Source organism: Myodes glareolus, chromosome 10, assembly GCF_982192425.1.
Source record: "Myodes glareolus chromosome 10, mMyoGla1.1, whole genome shotgun sequence".
Taxonomy (NCBI): Eukaryota; Metazoa; Chordata; class Mammalia; order Rodentia; family Cricetidae; genus Myodes; species Myodes glareolus.
In genome coordinates, this window is record NC_142035.1 from 50,615,435 (window position 1) to 50,631,190 (window position 15,756).

Consider the following 15,756-nt stretch of genomic DNA (forward strand, 5'->3'; position numbering starts at 1 on the left):
GACCTCCTTGGTGACAGGCCCCCTGGTTTCTCCGCCCTTCCGCTCACTGCCAGGGTCAGGTGCCCTTTCCCACACTGCTGCAGTCCCCACTGACAGCCGGTAAGTACTTCAAAGCTCTCTTGGGGGAACCGAACGCTCCCTTCTAACCTTCCACCCCAATCATGATTCTGCCCCAGGGCTGTAAGACAACCTATAATAATCCCTCTCAACCATCACCTCTCTCTCTTTCCTTTAAATTATTTTGGATTTTACTTATTTTTATTGTATGTACGTGGGTGTTTTGCCTGTGTGAACATTCGTGCACCAAGGGCATGAGGGGGCGAGAAGACCTTCCGGAACTGTAATTAGGCGGCTGTCAGCCACCGCGTGGACGCTCTGATCAAACCCAGGTCCTCTGAAAGAGCAGCCACCGCCTTGAGCCCCTGGAGCCATCTCTCCAGCATTTCATCTCTTTTTAATCAACAAAGCTGCCATCACACTTCCCAAACCTGATCCGCAGCCAGTTCCTCTCATGAACAACACGCCCTGGCTAGAAGGCTCCAAGCCATAACGGTGCCTCCTCTCCTGCCATGCTCCTGATACCAATTCTCTGAAGGGCACAGGGCAGCACTTCACACTCACCGGTCAGGCCAGGACACCGGACACTCCTGTCTCTTGGTCAATTTGATCCTGTCCCAGTAAATCTCTGAGTCAGCTCCATCTCTGTCCATTGCTGTTATTTACATTAAGAAGATTATGGGGATCTGATTGCATATCTTATTTTAGTAAGCATAAATAACTTCAAAACTTCATCAGTCAAATGAACACGGGCCCTGTATCCGCTTTAGGACAAAAACATAAAACCAGTATCCCTTCCTATTGAGCCATTTCACCATTTATGCCACTGAACAGTCAAAAGAACCACGTGGAAACCCTTGAAACACAAGAACTGGAGACGAAGCTCAGCAGAAACCCTGGGCTCCAGCCCCTACAACGCAAGCACGGCCTGGACTGATTGAAGACAGCTCAGCGGTAGGACACCTATCCGACCTGGCACACGTGAGGCCTCAGGTTGATTCTGGCTGGCAGCGTACACACTAGGAAGTCCTGAACTATAAGGTGTGTCTGAGGCCAACCTGAGTTACTTAGGGAAAGTCTAAGCCCTGCCCCCAACAAGGCCAACATTACCATCCAAGCCACAAAGGCAACATCCAACTCCATATACATTAGCTCACTTACGACTATCCTCCGGAATAAGGCATTTAAAAATCCAATGCTCCTAGCTTTCAGTAACTATAAATTACTTCATGACAAAAATCATATTGGGGAGATAAGAATTTATACTATAATATAAAAACTCCTGGGTTCCAGAGTTAACTGTGGTTTCCCGTATGTAATTTAAAATCAGTAGCAAAAGAAAAAAAAAGAAAAGAAAAAAGAAAAAAAAGTGGCAATAGTTTCCCCTTAAATTTATGTAAGGGTTCACTCTTGACTGTTTTTTTGGTTTTGTTTTGTTTTGTTTTGTTTTATCTCAGTGACAACAAAGACCAAGACACGGACTAAAAAAACAAGGGCAGAAACGGCCTCTGCAAAAGTCACCCCTTAGCTTTTTTGTTGTTTTTTTTTTTTCCTAAATGAAAGCCTTAGTTACAAACTTAGCATTTATAATAGCCATATACAAACTCAAGCAGTAATTCAACACAGATGTACGGCTGTCGCGGGAACTCGCCGTAAGGACGGAGACAACAAAACCTTCCCACTTCCCTGCACAAAGGCAGCTGCCTCCTTTTCCGCATCTCGGAGGAACAGAATAAACTCTCCTACCTCAATTCCGGACGCTGCTTTGCATAATTGCAAAGACAATCACTGCGCTTGGACAGTTAATGGTTTAAATGTCTGTCCCAGCTGGGCTTTGAGACTCTTCCCAGACAACTCCAAAAGCTGGTGTACCTAGAGCAAGCATATTAGACACATTCAGGCTGAAGGTGACATTGAGTCACTTAAGGACCGCGGCACAGACCAAAGTCAGTTCTGTGACAACAGAAAGAAAAGTAGCAAGAGCTAAACGCGCTGCCAAAGAAAGCTTGAGGGTTCGAGAGATGACAGAGCGACTCTAAGATTAGTCAGAGAGGAGGAGGGGAGCCAAGTTCCTTCACCAGCGGCCTGACGCCAGCTTCAGGTGACAGTCGGCTTCTGCACAGTGCACAAGTCTGAGGGAGGTGGCAGAGAGACACTCCAAATGCACAAATATTACATAATTGTGTCCCATGCCCTGCCTCCACACAGGTGATTTCTCAGTCAGGAAAACACCAGACTGAAATAAAGATCAAAGTTAACAGTGAAATTTATAGCTATGCTTAATCAGTCTGTTCTGATTACGGACACCAGCTCTGGTGACTGCAGGTGCAGGAAGACATAGGCAAACTGCTGTCACTGTGAGTTCATGGCGACAACCTGCTCCTCTGAGCAAGCCCGTGGCATGCCTCTCCTCTCGCCCACAAAGGCCGGGCAGACACAGCTGGCTGGCAGCGCGACAGCTCGAGTCTCTTCTGAGAAGTCTCCCATGTAATCCAGGACACTGGCGTTGCTGTCGGGCGCTCTGACCACTAGAGTGGCCTCCCCACTCCCCTATTTCAGGCAAAAGCTCCAGGCACCTGTCATGATAATGGGACTATCATAGCGGAAGGACCAAGACTCCATGCGGGTCACTGGCTAAACCCTTCCACCGCTAGACCTCATTGCACCAACAGTGCAGGAAGAGGGTGGACACCAAGGAAACCCTTAGCACTTGCCATGCAGAGGTCAGGCTTGCAGTGGAGAAACCACAAAGAGCTCAAATTCAAGAGAAAACAGGAGGTGAGCTGCTACAAGGCACAGCATGCAAAACACCACTGGCTCTTCATCAACAAATAGGCAACCTTTGTCCTAAGTCACGGAGTAGCTTCCACTGGTCCAGCAGAACTTACATACTAGTTTAAGTAACGCTAAGGATTGATGTCTCACAGATACTTATGCCATATTTATCCTGACCTCATCACCACTATTTTATGCTAAGAAACTTGTCAAGGCTCCAAAAGCCAGATGAATCAAAGCAAAACAACAAAGCAAACAAAAACCAAAGCTTCTCTCACTGTCTGTGGGGCTGGGGATCAAATCCAGGGCCTTGGATGTGCTGCCAGCTGCTAGCCCACTGAGCTTCACCCGAGCCCTAAGAAACGTCCTCGCATTTTTTCTAGCATGGTCAGTATATAGAAAAGTAACACAGTATACTCTGTGCACCTTCAGAGACAAGCATTCCTAAGGGAAAAACAGATTTTGTCCGCTTAAGTGGCTGGAGAGATGGCTCAATGGTTAAGAGCACTTGCTGCTCTTACAGGGGACCCAAGTTGAGTTCCCAGCACCCACATCAGGCAGCTTATGTCTGCCTGTAGCTGTAGTTTCTGGGGATCCAGTGCCCTCTTCTGGCTTCCTCAGGCATTTCTACAAGTATGTGCATAAACAGGCACATGCACACACACACACACACACACACACACACACACACACACACCAATTACAATGAAAGCCTTTTAAAAGTTTCTAATTTCTCATTTATTCTTTCTAAGTTGCCTATATTGAAATGCTTCAGCAAGAAGAATAGGAAACTATACTCTGGTACATGAGAATGTGATCTGCCCTGTGGGGAAGGGGTGAAGCTGAACACCATTGCGTCCCAGCCTCTCTCAGTTACATGTATACTCATCCTGAACTCAGTTGGTTTTATTATGTCTTAGCTTCCGCTTCAAAGACACTCACTCCTAAGGAAACAGAGCTAGTTTCCTGAGCACACCAACTAGTCCATACTGTACAGAGGGCCGGGCAGCAGTACCAACGATATTAAGGCCAGGTTTCACCCTTAGACAACCCGCTCTTGAGGTCTCACTTTGGGAAAAGGCAGGAAAAGAAACCCACTCCCATGTCCACACACACAAGCCATGCCCCTGAGCAGCGGGCAGCAACTGTGAGCCTGGATTGTCCATGTGAGCCCGAGGAACATGGGCTCTGAGGGGAGATGAGTCACCGGCGCGGCCCTCTCTTGTCCCATTGGCCATGGGCCACAGCGACAGAAATCAGCAGCCCTTTATCACGAGCATTACTGGGGGACAGGCCACAGCGCTCAGAAACATGAAGCTCTGGTCTGAAGAAGAAAATCAGGTTAGGAAAAGTAAAGTCGAGTCTGGGCTTCCCACAAGACACCAGGGACTTGAAGACTCATCTGAAGTAACACGCAGAGACTCAAGAGGCCTGGCCTCTTGCAAACCCAGGTTCAGCTGCCATTAGGTAAATGCCATTCTACAATTGTGAACGCCGGGCCCCCATAGCACAGGAAAACCGCACCCAAAAGGCCTTGAAACACTCTTTGCCAACGCTTAGCTAAGGATAGCCCATCCCCTTGCAAGTGACAGGGGCAGTCTTGAGTGATCAGACCACGGACCTTCTCAGAAGTAACAGCCTGAGGCTTACTTTGAAAAGCTGGTCCAGAGTACTGACCTGCAGGGGAAAGTGGTTCTCTGCTTCTAAAATACACACTTCTAAACTCTCAGCAAGTTTCTGCCACATCAAATGGTCCATCCCCAGCAGGTGGCCTAGGCTCAACCCCAAGCCAGACAGAGCTGGTGTGGGCAGGGTTTCCAGCTATCCCTGCCCGGTCCGAAGATTTGCCAGAGAAGCCAAGGTTCACCAGCAGACCCACAACAAGTTCAGACCTTCCTCCCCAACTCAAGAAGAGTCTCTAGGAAAGTTTCCCCTCTTTGTTTGGTCTGGAACCAGAGGGCTTTTGAATTACACACAGCCGCGTTCCCACTAACAGACTTCCCTGTGAGTTTCTTAGTCTCCGGAAGGGCAGTTCCTTTCCACAGACATCAACAGAGAAGGCTGCATGCCAGCTGTGCCTATGGCGCCTATGGCCAGCTGGGGCACTTCCAGGAAGGCAAGGAGAAGCAATGAGTTCCCGCTAGGGGATTCCTGTCCAAGCTCCCACAGCATGTGGGGAACTCGGGTCCTCAAAAGATGGACGAGGAGACTAGAGACAGACTTGACAGATGCACTGTGGTCCCTGGGTCAGCAGAGGAGCAGCCAAGAGCCTGCTCAGACTTGCTCTGCGTGGTTGTACAAGGCTGAAGAGAAAAGTAACCAAGAAGGACACTGACAGGGGCCTATGGGCTGGAGAGGGTCCACTCTACATTACTTACAGCTGGACATAGTTTCTTCATCGTTTTAGGTCTGTGAACTTCTCTAAAACCAAACTTGCTACCAACAATTTTAATTTTAAAAGAACATGTCGGGGCATGTCCCTCATGCCATTATTAGTTTCTTAAAGACTTATTTGTGTGTATGTGTGTGCATGTACGAGTATGTATGTGTGTGTATGAAAAGTCTTGTCCCATGCTGCCCTTGCTAGGCACCACTGTCCAGGACGCAGCATCAGCTGTAAGTAGACAGATATCCTGCACCTGCCCCCACCAGCATCCAGGACATAAACTAAAACCAACCCCTCTCCAGGCTATCTCTTCTACCTTATAATCTAATCACATACAACTATAAGACTTGGGATTTTCTTTACTAATCGCCCCTAAGGGCATTACCTATTATGGGATTAGATCTGGTTATCCACACATACAGGAGCCTTGGGCCAGGGCACCAGTCACACAGGGCAAATGAGAATGACAACATACACTATAATTATTAAAGAGAGGATGTGGCCAATTCTCTTTCTAATGTTATTCCATGCAGACAGCAATAGCAAAAGGTGAAAGAGATGATTTCTAAAACTCTGAATTCTCTGTGGCCAAAGCCAATCAACATCACCTTGGTCTAAATTGATGGTGCAGAGCCACCAAAGTGTCAGTCTTAAAATGTGGGGTCCTTTGAGTAGGATAGGTGCCTTTGCTGGGGTCTCTACCCCAGAGACACCATAATCTAGCTTCCCCAGCGATGACACCTCGGGGTGGCTGCTACTGAGTCAAGAAGTGGGATCCTCTTCAGACACCAAATCTACCTTGATCTTAGAAGCCTAGTGTCTGCAGTTGTGGAAGTGAACCGCCGCTAAGCCATTCAGCCTGGAATTGTTATGACATCCTGAATGGAGCAAACACAAATGGCAAACACAACCTAGTTAAAAGATACAGACCCCTGGATCCCCAAGGGAGGGTGGTTCCATAGCCAGGCCTGCCTTGATCCTAAGAGAGTATTAACATTGTGTGCAAAGCACAGAATAATGGGAAGGGGGAAAGAGGTGGGCTTCTGGGGACCGGCTCTGGAAGACTGACACTGGGGTAGTTAGCTATCATTGCCTTCACACAGCCCAGACAGCTGCTCCAGAAGCAGGGAGTCGGAGAGAATGCACTAAGAACTGTCTGTTCTCACCAAGGGGCCCTGGGAAAGGAACTGAACAACACAGAACTCGACTGTAGCAAAAGAAACACACTTGGTTTAAGCACGGCCATCAGACAGATATCTTCCAGTCCAGCCCCAGCCCAGGGACGACTGGGGTCACTTCGATTCCAGCAAGAGACACTGTGGGTGGAGTGTCAAGGCCCTGTCTGGGAGAAGCAATCCTGCTGCCCTGCCAGGGTAGTACTGGTGGGACAATATGGCCACCTGGCTCCATCTCTTGACCGGCAGATGCAGTCCTTAGTCCTTTATCATGCTAGCAGCAGACAAGTCTAGCTGCAAATCTCCAACGAAGCAGCAAGGAAGAGGCTACAAGGTAGGGTTAGCTACACAACACACATCCACTGAAGGAGCCAGTGCAAAGTGATGTTGCAGGCCCATAGTAGATCAACCTATAAATACACTATATAAACCAAAGCACTTTAAACTCAATACATGCATCTTAGGGACATGAAGGACAGAGAAAGACAGACCTGACAGACATCAATCACCATTTCTTTTCTTTGAAAAGGGTTAATATATTGGCATTGCATAAAGCAAAACTTGCAGGACCAACAGAGAACTAATCAGATAGGAGACACAATAGGCAGGTTGTCTCGTTTTAAGAATTCCTGCATCATTCTCCAAAGTTGATGACTCCTCAGCAAAACAAAACTCTAAAGGGAGTACCAGAGGACCAGAGGAGAGTCTCAATGTTACAGAGGAAACACTTACTTCTAGGTAGCCCTCAAAGAGGACAAAGATAAACACAAGTTCAATGAAAATAAAAACCATTACATCACAGCATGTGGGCAACAACCCCAGCACTGGGGAGCAGGAGACTTCCAGCTCTGAATCCTTCACACCAGCAAAAAGGAAAGGCCTCAAGACTCTATGCTCCTAACCACTAACAAAAAGCAAAGAGAAGAAAACAAAGGGTGGATACAGGAAAAAAGAAAAATCAATGAAACAAATCGCATATTACAAGAAGCAAGAAAACAAACTTCTAAGAAGACTGGCAGGTGTTTTGACACAAATTATCAACATCAAGAAAGAAGCTGTCTTAGTTACTATACTATTGCTGAGCTAAAACACCAAGGCGAAGCAAGGCAGCTTATAAAACAAGGTGTAATTGGGTTTAAGGTTCCAGAGGGCCAAAGCTTTCGATGGCAAAGAGATGGGGTGGTAGCAGGAATTGCAGCCAAGGACTCACATCTCTCTTCTCAAAGGGCACATTATCTCTGACTATAGCCACTTGAAACCTTAAAGCCTGCCCCCAGTGCCACACTTCCTCCAACAAGGCCACACCTCCTAATCCATCCCAAACAGTTCCACCAATGGGGGACCAAGTATTCAAATGCATCAGTGGTTGGGGGCTGCCAGAGTAGTTATCACAACAGAACCTGTATTCATCTAAAACAATAAGGATGCTACAAATGTTTTTTCCGACCATAAATTCAACGGATATAAAAATATTTCCCTTTCTCAAAATTCACAAACTACCAGAATATAATCAAGAAGCTGACAACCAGAATAGCCCCCCAAAAGCAGACAAACACACAGAATTAAGTCTAGAATCTAAAACATATCCCTCCCCCAATACCAGAAATCTAAGACCACATTCTTACAAAAGAAGTCAATATTGGCTTTAACATAACAAAACAAAAAAAACCCAAAAGCATTAATACTGCTTTTTCATAGTTTCTTCTGGAAATACAAGAGGGGGACCATTTCTCAACTCATTAAGGCCTTAATATCGCCAGTCAGCCATAACAGACAGCTCTCAAGGTGTAAAAATCACTCAATAAAATACTCAATTCAATCCAGGAGTGTATACAAATAATATGTTCTGCCCAAGTAGGATTTATCCCAGGCATACAGAGTATTAACAATGCAATCAAACACTGAAGTGCACCACACTAACAGGATAACAGAATCCTGTTATCATTAAAACCTAACTCTGAAAATTCTCAGGGACTTAGGAGTCTGGGTAAAATTTCCAAATTTGTAATACTTTTTTGTTTGTTTGTTTTTTGAGACAGGGTTCCTCTGTAGCTTTGGAGCCTGTCTTAGAACTTGCTCTGTAGACCAGGCTGGCCTCGAACTCACAGAGATCTGCCTGCCTTTGCCTCCCTAATGTTGGGATTAAAGGTGTGTGCCACCACCACCTGACCTAATTTTTATTACTTTTTATAGTATCTTCAAAATACCTATAGCTAACATAGTTATATGGTTAATGACTTTACTCTTTAGACAGAAAGCAGCCGTCCCTTGAGACTGCTTTTATGACTTCCATCCAACATAATTACGAAGTTCTAGTCAGTGCAATAGGGCAGGGAAAGAAACGAAGCACTCCCTGTAAGCACGTGACACGGGTGTCTACAGGGATCACCCGAGAAACTACTCCATTTACTTGTGTGTATACATACACACACATGTGTGTTGTGTCTGTGATAGAGGGCACAAACTCAGAGGTCAGAGGACACCTCCATCTCACCACAAATGTGTTGGGATTAGATATGTGTCATCAAATCCTGCTCTATGTGGGGTCTGAATTCCATTCCCAGCATGGTAAAAACAAAACACAACCCTATGGACCGGTTCCTAGACAGATAGATCTCCACTGATCCCAACATCTCCCGTTAGGCATACTCTGGTATCGGAAGGATGTCCTATCTCCCAAAGAGAGCTCTCAATATAAAGAAGGGACCACTTGCCATGGGATGCTGAGGGGTACAAAGAAGAATGGGAATTAACTCTCACCCGCAAATTCTGCTATGTCAGGAACAAGTCCAAAGTTTGAGACGTTCAAACACCTCACAGAGACGGTACTGTCAATCAACATTCATCTACTTTGCATTTCCAGATTATACCGACGATGTTTAGATTGAGACTGTGTACCAAGATCAACTGAGGCGAAACCACATACTAGAAAAGGCAGCCAGTGGGTGTGTGGAAGGGTTTTTATTAAGACACCAAGAAATGGTTTGTCAAGTCAATCCTCCCAGAGTGTACGGAGGCAAGAATCAAAGGAAAGGGTAGTTTCATTACACTGACCTCCACAGTGTAAACAAAATGCCCTTTCAAGATGTTTTCAGAAAACTGGATATGGAGGGAACTGAAGCCATTTCTAATACAGTATCTATCTGCTGTGTATCTCCAATAAGATTCTCTTTTCCCATGACAGTAAAGATACAAGGATGTAGGGTTCAGCTCAGTAGAGAAGAATTTACCTTAATGGGAAAAGCCCTAGGTTCTCTCTCAACACATTAGTGGGGGGAGGATACAAGGACATAGCTTTTCCCCCAGGAGGAAACACTACATCTCGTCCTCGTGGTAGGACATAGCTTTTAAGACACACTCTGTGCCTCCTATCACATGTTGCCATGGGAGAAGAGGAGCCCCGAGCTAAGCAGGACCTCTGCGTAACCTCTCATTTGTGTTCCAGTGGGTCATACCAACCATAAAGGCCCCTTTGTGAAAAATGTATTTTGCAATAACTTATCAAAAGCACCATTGAAGATCTTAATGACTGAGTAAAAAAATAGTAAACAAATCCAAAAAGATAGAGACCACATCTCAGCTCAGCTCAGCTCAGCAGTCTATGGGCAGAAGCAACACCGAGAGCACAGCCAGAAAAAAAAAGCGTCAGTTGTGTGTAGTGATATTTCTTTTATATTTTAATAAATAAAGCTTGCCCGAAGTTTAGAATGTACAACAGCCACACCGATCAGTCTTACAGTGGTAACAGACACCTTTAATCCCAGTAGTCACACTAGTTTGCCATAGAAACCTGGCAGTAATGGTGCACACCTTTAATATCAGCCCTAGAGAGGACTATAAGACAGGAGGAGACAGCTCTCAGATACAGTCTCATTCTGAGGGTTCCTGGAGGCAGGTGCGCCATTTTGGACTGAGGAAGAGGTAAGAGCCAGTGGATGGCTGTTTTACTCTCTGAACTTCAGGCAAGCTTTATTTATTAAAATACAAATGAAATATCACTATATTTGTGGATAAACATCCTAAGTGTACTTAACTTAATATCTGGCTAGGTCCTCTTACCCACCAGTCATTTCTGCTCCACCCCATCCCAACATAACCTCTCCTCAATCAAATCTCTCAAGAACTTACTGTTAAAACCCAACCTTCGTGCATTAATTTCACAGAAACCCCTGTAACTTACAGTTTAAACCCACAGCTTACCAGATGTTGAGCTATCCTCCCAACTAATACTGCACAGGTAGAACCATCAGCTCTATCTAAGAATGGGGACTGTGATCTTCAAAGCCTTGATTTGTCATCTCCAATCATGGTGAATGACACTGTAACTGGCTTCCCAAAGAGTACAGGACCCCAGACGAAACAACTGTGACCATCTTCCCATTAGAAAAGGCACTGACTTGTCCACTATTCCTAGTTAGCAGGGAAGGAGAAAATATTCCCCCAGATTATCCCACCACCTGCAGAGACCATTAGCCTGGCCAGCAGTGTAAAACCCTAATAGCTTCCAGAGGGTCCTTAAAAGGCAGCTTTTTATGCACATATACCAGGGAGCCCTGTTAACTCAGCACATGCTGTAGACGTATACATATCCTAGGCTGCTTTATGGTGGAACAGTGGCAAGTGCTTGCTCAGAAACACTACTGCAAGGAATAGCTAAAGTAATAACGGACACCGGACTTCCAGTTCCTTTCAGTTAAGAGGGCTTAACAGTCCCCAGAACTCAGGCAATGTGCAGCTAACATATGGCTCAGATACCAAATGTGCTAACGGACACCATGAATACGTTCCTGATGTCTGCTGCAAGATGGGCTAGCCAGACACATACCAAACATGGTTCTGGATGAGAATGACCAAGATACAGACTTTTGTTTTTGGTGGAGATGCAACGTGCAGAGCCATCCCTTTCCAGGGGTGAACCAGAAATATGCATATCCCAAGTCACAAGCTTGGTCTAAGAAGTCAAATCAAGTCTACAGACGTCTCAATCTGGCTTTTAACACTCACTAAAGGAGCTAGTGTAGTTGTCAATGTTTAAATGTTGGGACATTTGACTTCAGAACCCGCAGGCCTGGTTAAGATGCACTCTAAGACCTCATGTCCCCACAGCCACAGTGGGGGGCAACCTCTGTGCTGATGGGGCAAACTCTCCAAAACGCCACTGACCCTACCTCAACAGCTTTACTGGGCATCGCCATGGATATTTCCTGCCACTATTGGTTAAGATTCTCACACACACAGATCTGGGAGTTGTTAGGGGGAGGGGATGCGTTTGATCAAATGAAACCGTAGGCATGAATGAAATCTCAAAAATAAGAATGTAACATTCTAACACTGACTTTAGCCCTCGAAATAAAAATCTACAATCTAATCCCATCCATACTAAATTCAACCCCTTAAAGCAAGAAGGAGCTTTAGGGAGAATTTTGGCATAAAACCATCTACAGGGCTCTATGCTGGTTGTGGGCACACAATCTCTGCAGACGCTGTCTTCAGAAATGATCAACGTGTCCATCTCTTCCTTTACACTGCCGGTGGTTATTAAACTATTCTATATATCTGACCAGGTCCCTTTCCAATCCAGTGATATTAATATCTAAGCTTAGCATTTAAAAGTAATCATACCATGGTTATAAGCTTCAGCTTGAAGGCTGCAGAGATTCAAACTTTGCAACTCAATAGGCTGATGTTTGTACCACCATAAATTCATGCCACAAAATTTGCGAATTAAAAAAATTGTCGGTAATCCCCAAACATCTTCTGTTTCCATCAAAGTATAGAATAAGTCACTCGACCGAGGCTTCAATGCTACCCACATCCTTGAACCAATATTCAAACAAGCACACACCAACTGCCTCTTTTCTTACCCGGGTATGGCTTACCCATTGCACTGAGATAATGGTTGAAGGCCTGGCAAGGAGGACTTGGGGTTTGTGTTGACTTGTCACAACTCATGGGTGCCGGACTCCTGTCTGTGTCAAAAGAGAAATACCCACTGGAGGACCGGGACAGCAGAGAAGATCTTCTCACAAAGATGAAAAGTGGGGATCTGGTAGCAAAAGGGCCAGGGCTGGCCGTTGGGGCCAGCGGGCCCTGAGGGCTGCCGTGGGGGCAGCGGTCCCCTTCGCCGTCGGGATTACCTTGCGGTTCTGTCTGTAGGGAGGTAGGGGCCCCAGGCCTGAGCTGGGGAGGCCTCTCAGCAGGCTGCAATTGTCCACCTTCTCTGTCACACTCAGAACTTACATCAGAAGGTTGCTTGGCCATTTGGTCTTTTTTTCTGCAAGAAAAGCGGGGGAAAAAGATTATCTTCAACAAACTAAGTTATAAAATCATTTCACCTATTCCTTGCAAATTCTAGAGTCAACCTCACATCTTTATGTTTACTTTTCTGACTATCTTCCGAGTTAAGATTAAAAGTGCACTCAAAATAATGAAGGTGTTTATTTTAGTGCCGGGTGAAACTAAATTAGACCACCAAACAAAACAAAGTATCCACTCCACAGCTTGTGAGGCTGGCGCGCTCTCTCGCACATACACAAGTACTGAAGTTGCCTGAGGAGCAGCTCGTGGGAAGTCTACTACATTTCGTGCTTTTCGTTCAGGACAAACTTGTACCAAGTCTGAAAAGTCCCAGCGGGCTCTCATTTCCCGGGCTCAGACGCTGCGCTGGAGCACAGGAGCGGGTGCAGATGCAGAGATTGCAGGCGGCTGGCCGCCTTCCCTGCTCCGGCCCCATTGTTTGCCGAAAATGCTGAGGGCAGCAAGTCTGGAGAAGGTTTGGCAGCGGCCGTCAGTCGTAGTAAGTGCGTCACAATAGAGTTTGTAACTCCGAGCGCAGCTCCGCCCGGGTCGAGCGCCCTCGGCAGCAAGGTCCCTCCTGCTGCCAACCCCCAGCGCGCCACCCCAAACACGAAACCATTTCTCTCGGGAGCAACCTTGCCGGAATGTGTCCACTTCTAAATGGGGGCCATCAGAGCTCCACACCTAGCTGCTCCACACCCTTGCAAGCTCCACACCTAGGGGCGCGCGCTCGGCAATAGCCGGCGCGCGGCTGCTTCCACCCCGTAGACTCTTTAACTCCCAGAGCCACCTCGCAAACTCACGTCCTCCCCTTCCCTTCCGATCGCGGTGTCCGGCGCCGATCAGACGATCCCTGAGCGTCGCCACCGAGAAGGCAAGGAAAACAAAGCCGAGCCGTGGGCTCCAGAGTTCCGCGCCTGCCCGTCCGCCCGCCGCCACGCTCCGCTGGGGAGCCTAAGGTTTCGCGCGCCGCGCCTGTGGCCCGCGCTGCACCGGCCGCCGCCGGGATCATCCTCCGCCTCCTCCCGCTCCGCCCCTCGCGCGCAGCTCCCGCCGCCGCTCGGGCACCGCCAGCCCTGCGCCGCTGGCGCCGGCTGCCAATGTTCCCCCATTGGCCCGCGCTCGGTGGCTCCCCATCGTAGCCAATGGGCAGAGGCGGCGGAGGCGGCGCCTACGGGTCAGGCAGCCGAAGGCGAGGCGATTGTTGACAAACTCGCCGCCCAGCGCCACTCCGGCTGTGCCGGCCGCCGCGGCTCTGGCTAGAACTTAGGGGGCCGGGCTGATTCGCTCCGCGCCCCGCCCCGCCCCTGGGCCCGGAACGTACGCCGCGCGCCCTGCGGGAGTTCCCGCCGCTTGGGCAGCGGGACTGTAGAGACAAAGCCGGACCCGCGCCCTTCTGGGATCCGCGGAGCCACGATCCCATTCCAGGCCACTCGGGGCAAAGACCGTAACGGCCTTCGCTGTCCCGAGCTGAACTTCTCTGCAACTTCACCTGTTGTGCCCCATGTGTCACCGACACACACCAAATATGAACGACCATCCGGGTCTCTCGGGCGTATACCTCCAAACCCCCGGTTCCCAGCGTCCAGTTAGCCTTTCATAAGCAGTGCCTGCCTAGGGGCAATAGGCCCGGGAGATCACCGAGCCACCAGCCTATGCGACTGGGTCCCGGTGCGATCCCGCTTCATAGAGCCGGTCGGGCAGTCAGCTGCCCGGGGCTCGGAACTCGCGTGGCCTAAGTGGTCCTGTGACGCCTACGGGATCTCTCGGCTCCTGTAGATACCGTGACCCTCAGCGTCCATAGGACGCTCTCAAAATGAACGAGGACGACGGGGACATCTGGGCAAGCGAAATCGGGCACTGTAGCCAAACCGTGGCTTGAATGAATACAAGCAAAGTCTGGGCGCGTGTGATTTTAATAAACCTCCGCAATGAAGCAGCGCCAGCGAAGAGTCAAGTCTACCGGCCCGCGGCTAACGCGCGGCTACTTCTCCCGGGCCGCCTGGCTCGCGGCGACGCTTCCCTGCTGGACGCGCTGTCGGGCACCACGGAACGGGTCCTCGGCTCCAAGCCGAGTCTACGCGCCCTCCCGGCCCGCGAGAGATGCCTCACCAACCCTTCGTGCGGCATCCCGACACAAGCCAGACTTCGGCTAAGTACCCGCAGCTTCTGTGCCTACGACCCTTTCTCAGAAGTGCCCCGCCAGTCAGGAACCGAGGCTGGACTTTGCGGCATTCGCCTCCTGCAGCCGCGCGCCAAGCGGGACAAACCAGCGCCTCCACCCGCACGTGCGACACCAGAGACAGATGAAAAGACTCCGCGGGTGAGGCGCCTCTCTTCCATCCGTCCCCGACTTGCGCCCCGAAAATCGCGAATCGCGGAGAGTTTACCTTGCGTTTCTCAGTCCGAGAATCAGAGTCAGACATTGGGGGGACGAGGGCCAGGGGAAGGGCGCCGAGGCGGTGGCGGCGGGGGAGCAGCAGCGGTTGTGCAGATGCAAGTGGGGCACGGTTCGCAGAGAGACTGCAGGAATCCGGTGACGGCGACGGCGGCAAGGACCGCAGAGCTCCAACCAGCTGGTGACCCAGTGCCTGCAGGGAGCGAAGTGAAACTAGCCTGGCCCGGTGACTCTGCTCCTACAGGGCCCCCGCTCCCGTGCCCAATCACCGCGGGCTCCGCCCCCGCTCTGTCCAGCCCTCACCGAGCCGGAAAGCAAGCCCCACCCCACCCCCGCGGCCCCCCCTGGCCGCTGGCGCGTGCAGGCTGCGACAGGTACTGGCGAGGGTAGCCCCGCCGCGCGCGCGCTCCGCCCACCCCAGCGTGTTTACCCTAGTGACTTGGCCTGCGGGCAGCTGCAGGCAAGCCCATCCTCCACCCCAAACGTACCCGCCCCTCTCTGCCCCTCCCTGTCCGCCGGGAGCGGCCACCTCGCAGAGCGGAACTTAGGGGGCGCTCGGGGCACACTGCTGTGTCCAGCCTGCCGCGGGCACCAGTGGGAAGTCTAAGAACGAGTCCCTGCGCGCTTACTTTGCGGAGCTTCTCAGCCCTAAACCATGGGGACTGGAT

At 49.3% G+C, this 15,756-nt stretch overlaps 1 protein-coding gene across 5 annotated transcripts in view; it reads right to left on the reverse strand.

Annotated features, from left to right (window-relative positions):
• Nucleotides 1–15,756, reverse strand: part of Bcl2l11 (BCL2 like 11) — a 40,638-nt gene that overhangs the window by 22,916 nt on the left and 1,966 nt on the right. Inside the window, exons 1-3 of one of the 5 annotated variants that reach the window (XM_085696379.2) lie at nt 13,494–13,719; nt 12,531–12,667; nt 12,273–12,362 (exon numbers count right to left, since the gene is read on the reverse strand). In XM_085696379.2, coding sequence (XP_085552505.2) covers nt 12,273–12,362; nt 12,531–12,667; nt 13,494–13,702 — 436 coding nt within the window. In that variant the 5' untranslated portion in view covers nt 13,703–13,719. Of the gene's footprint in view, nt 1–12,272; nt 12,668–13,493; nt 13,720–15,080; nt 15,214–15,756 lie in introns of those variants that run through there. The other 4 variants (XM_048459692.3, XM_085696381.2, XM_048459693.3 and 1 more) reach the window with 4 other exon arrangements.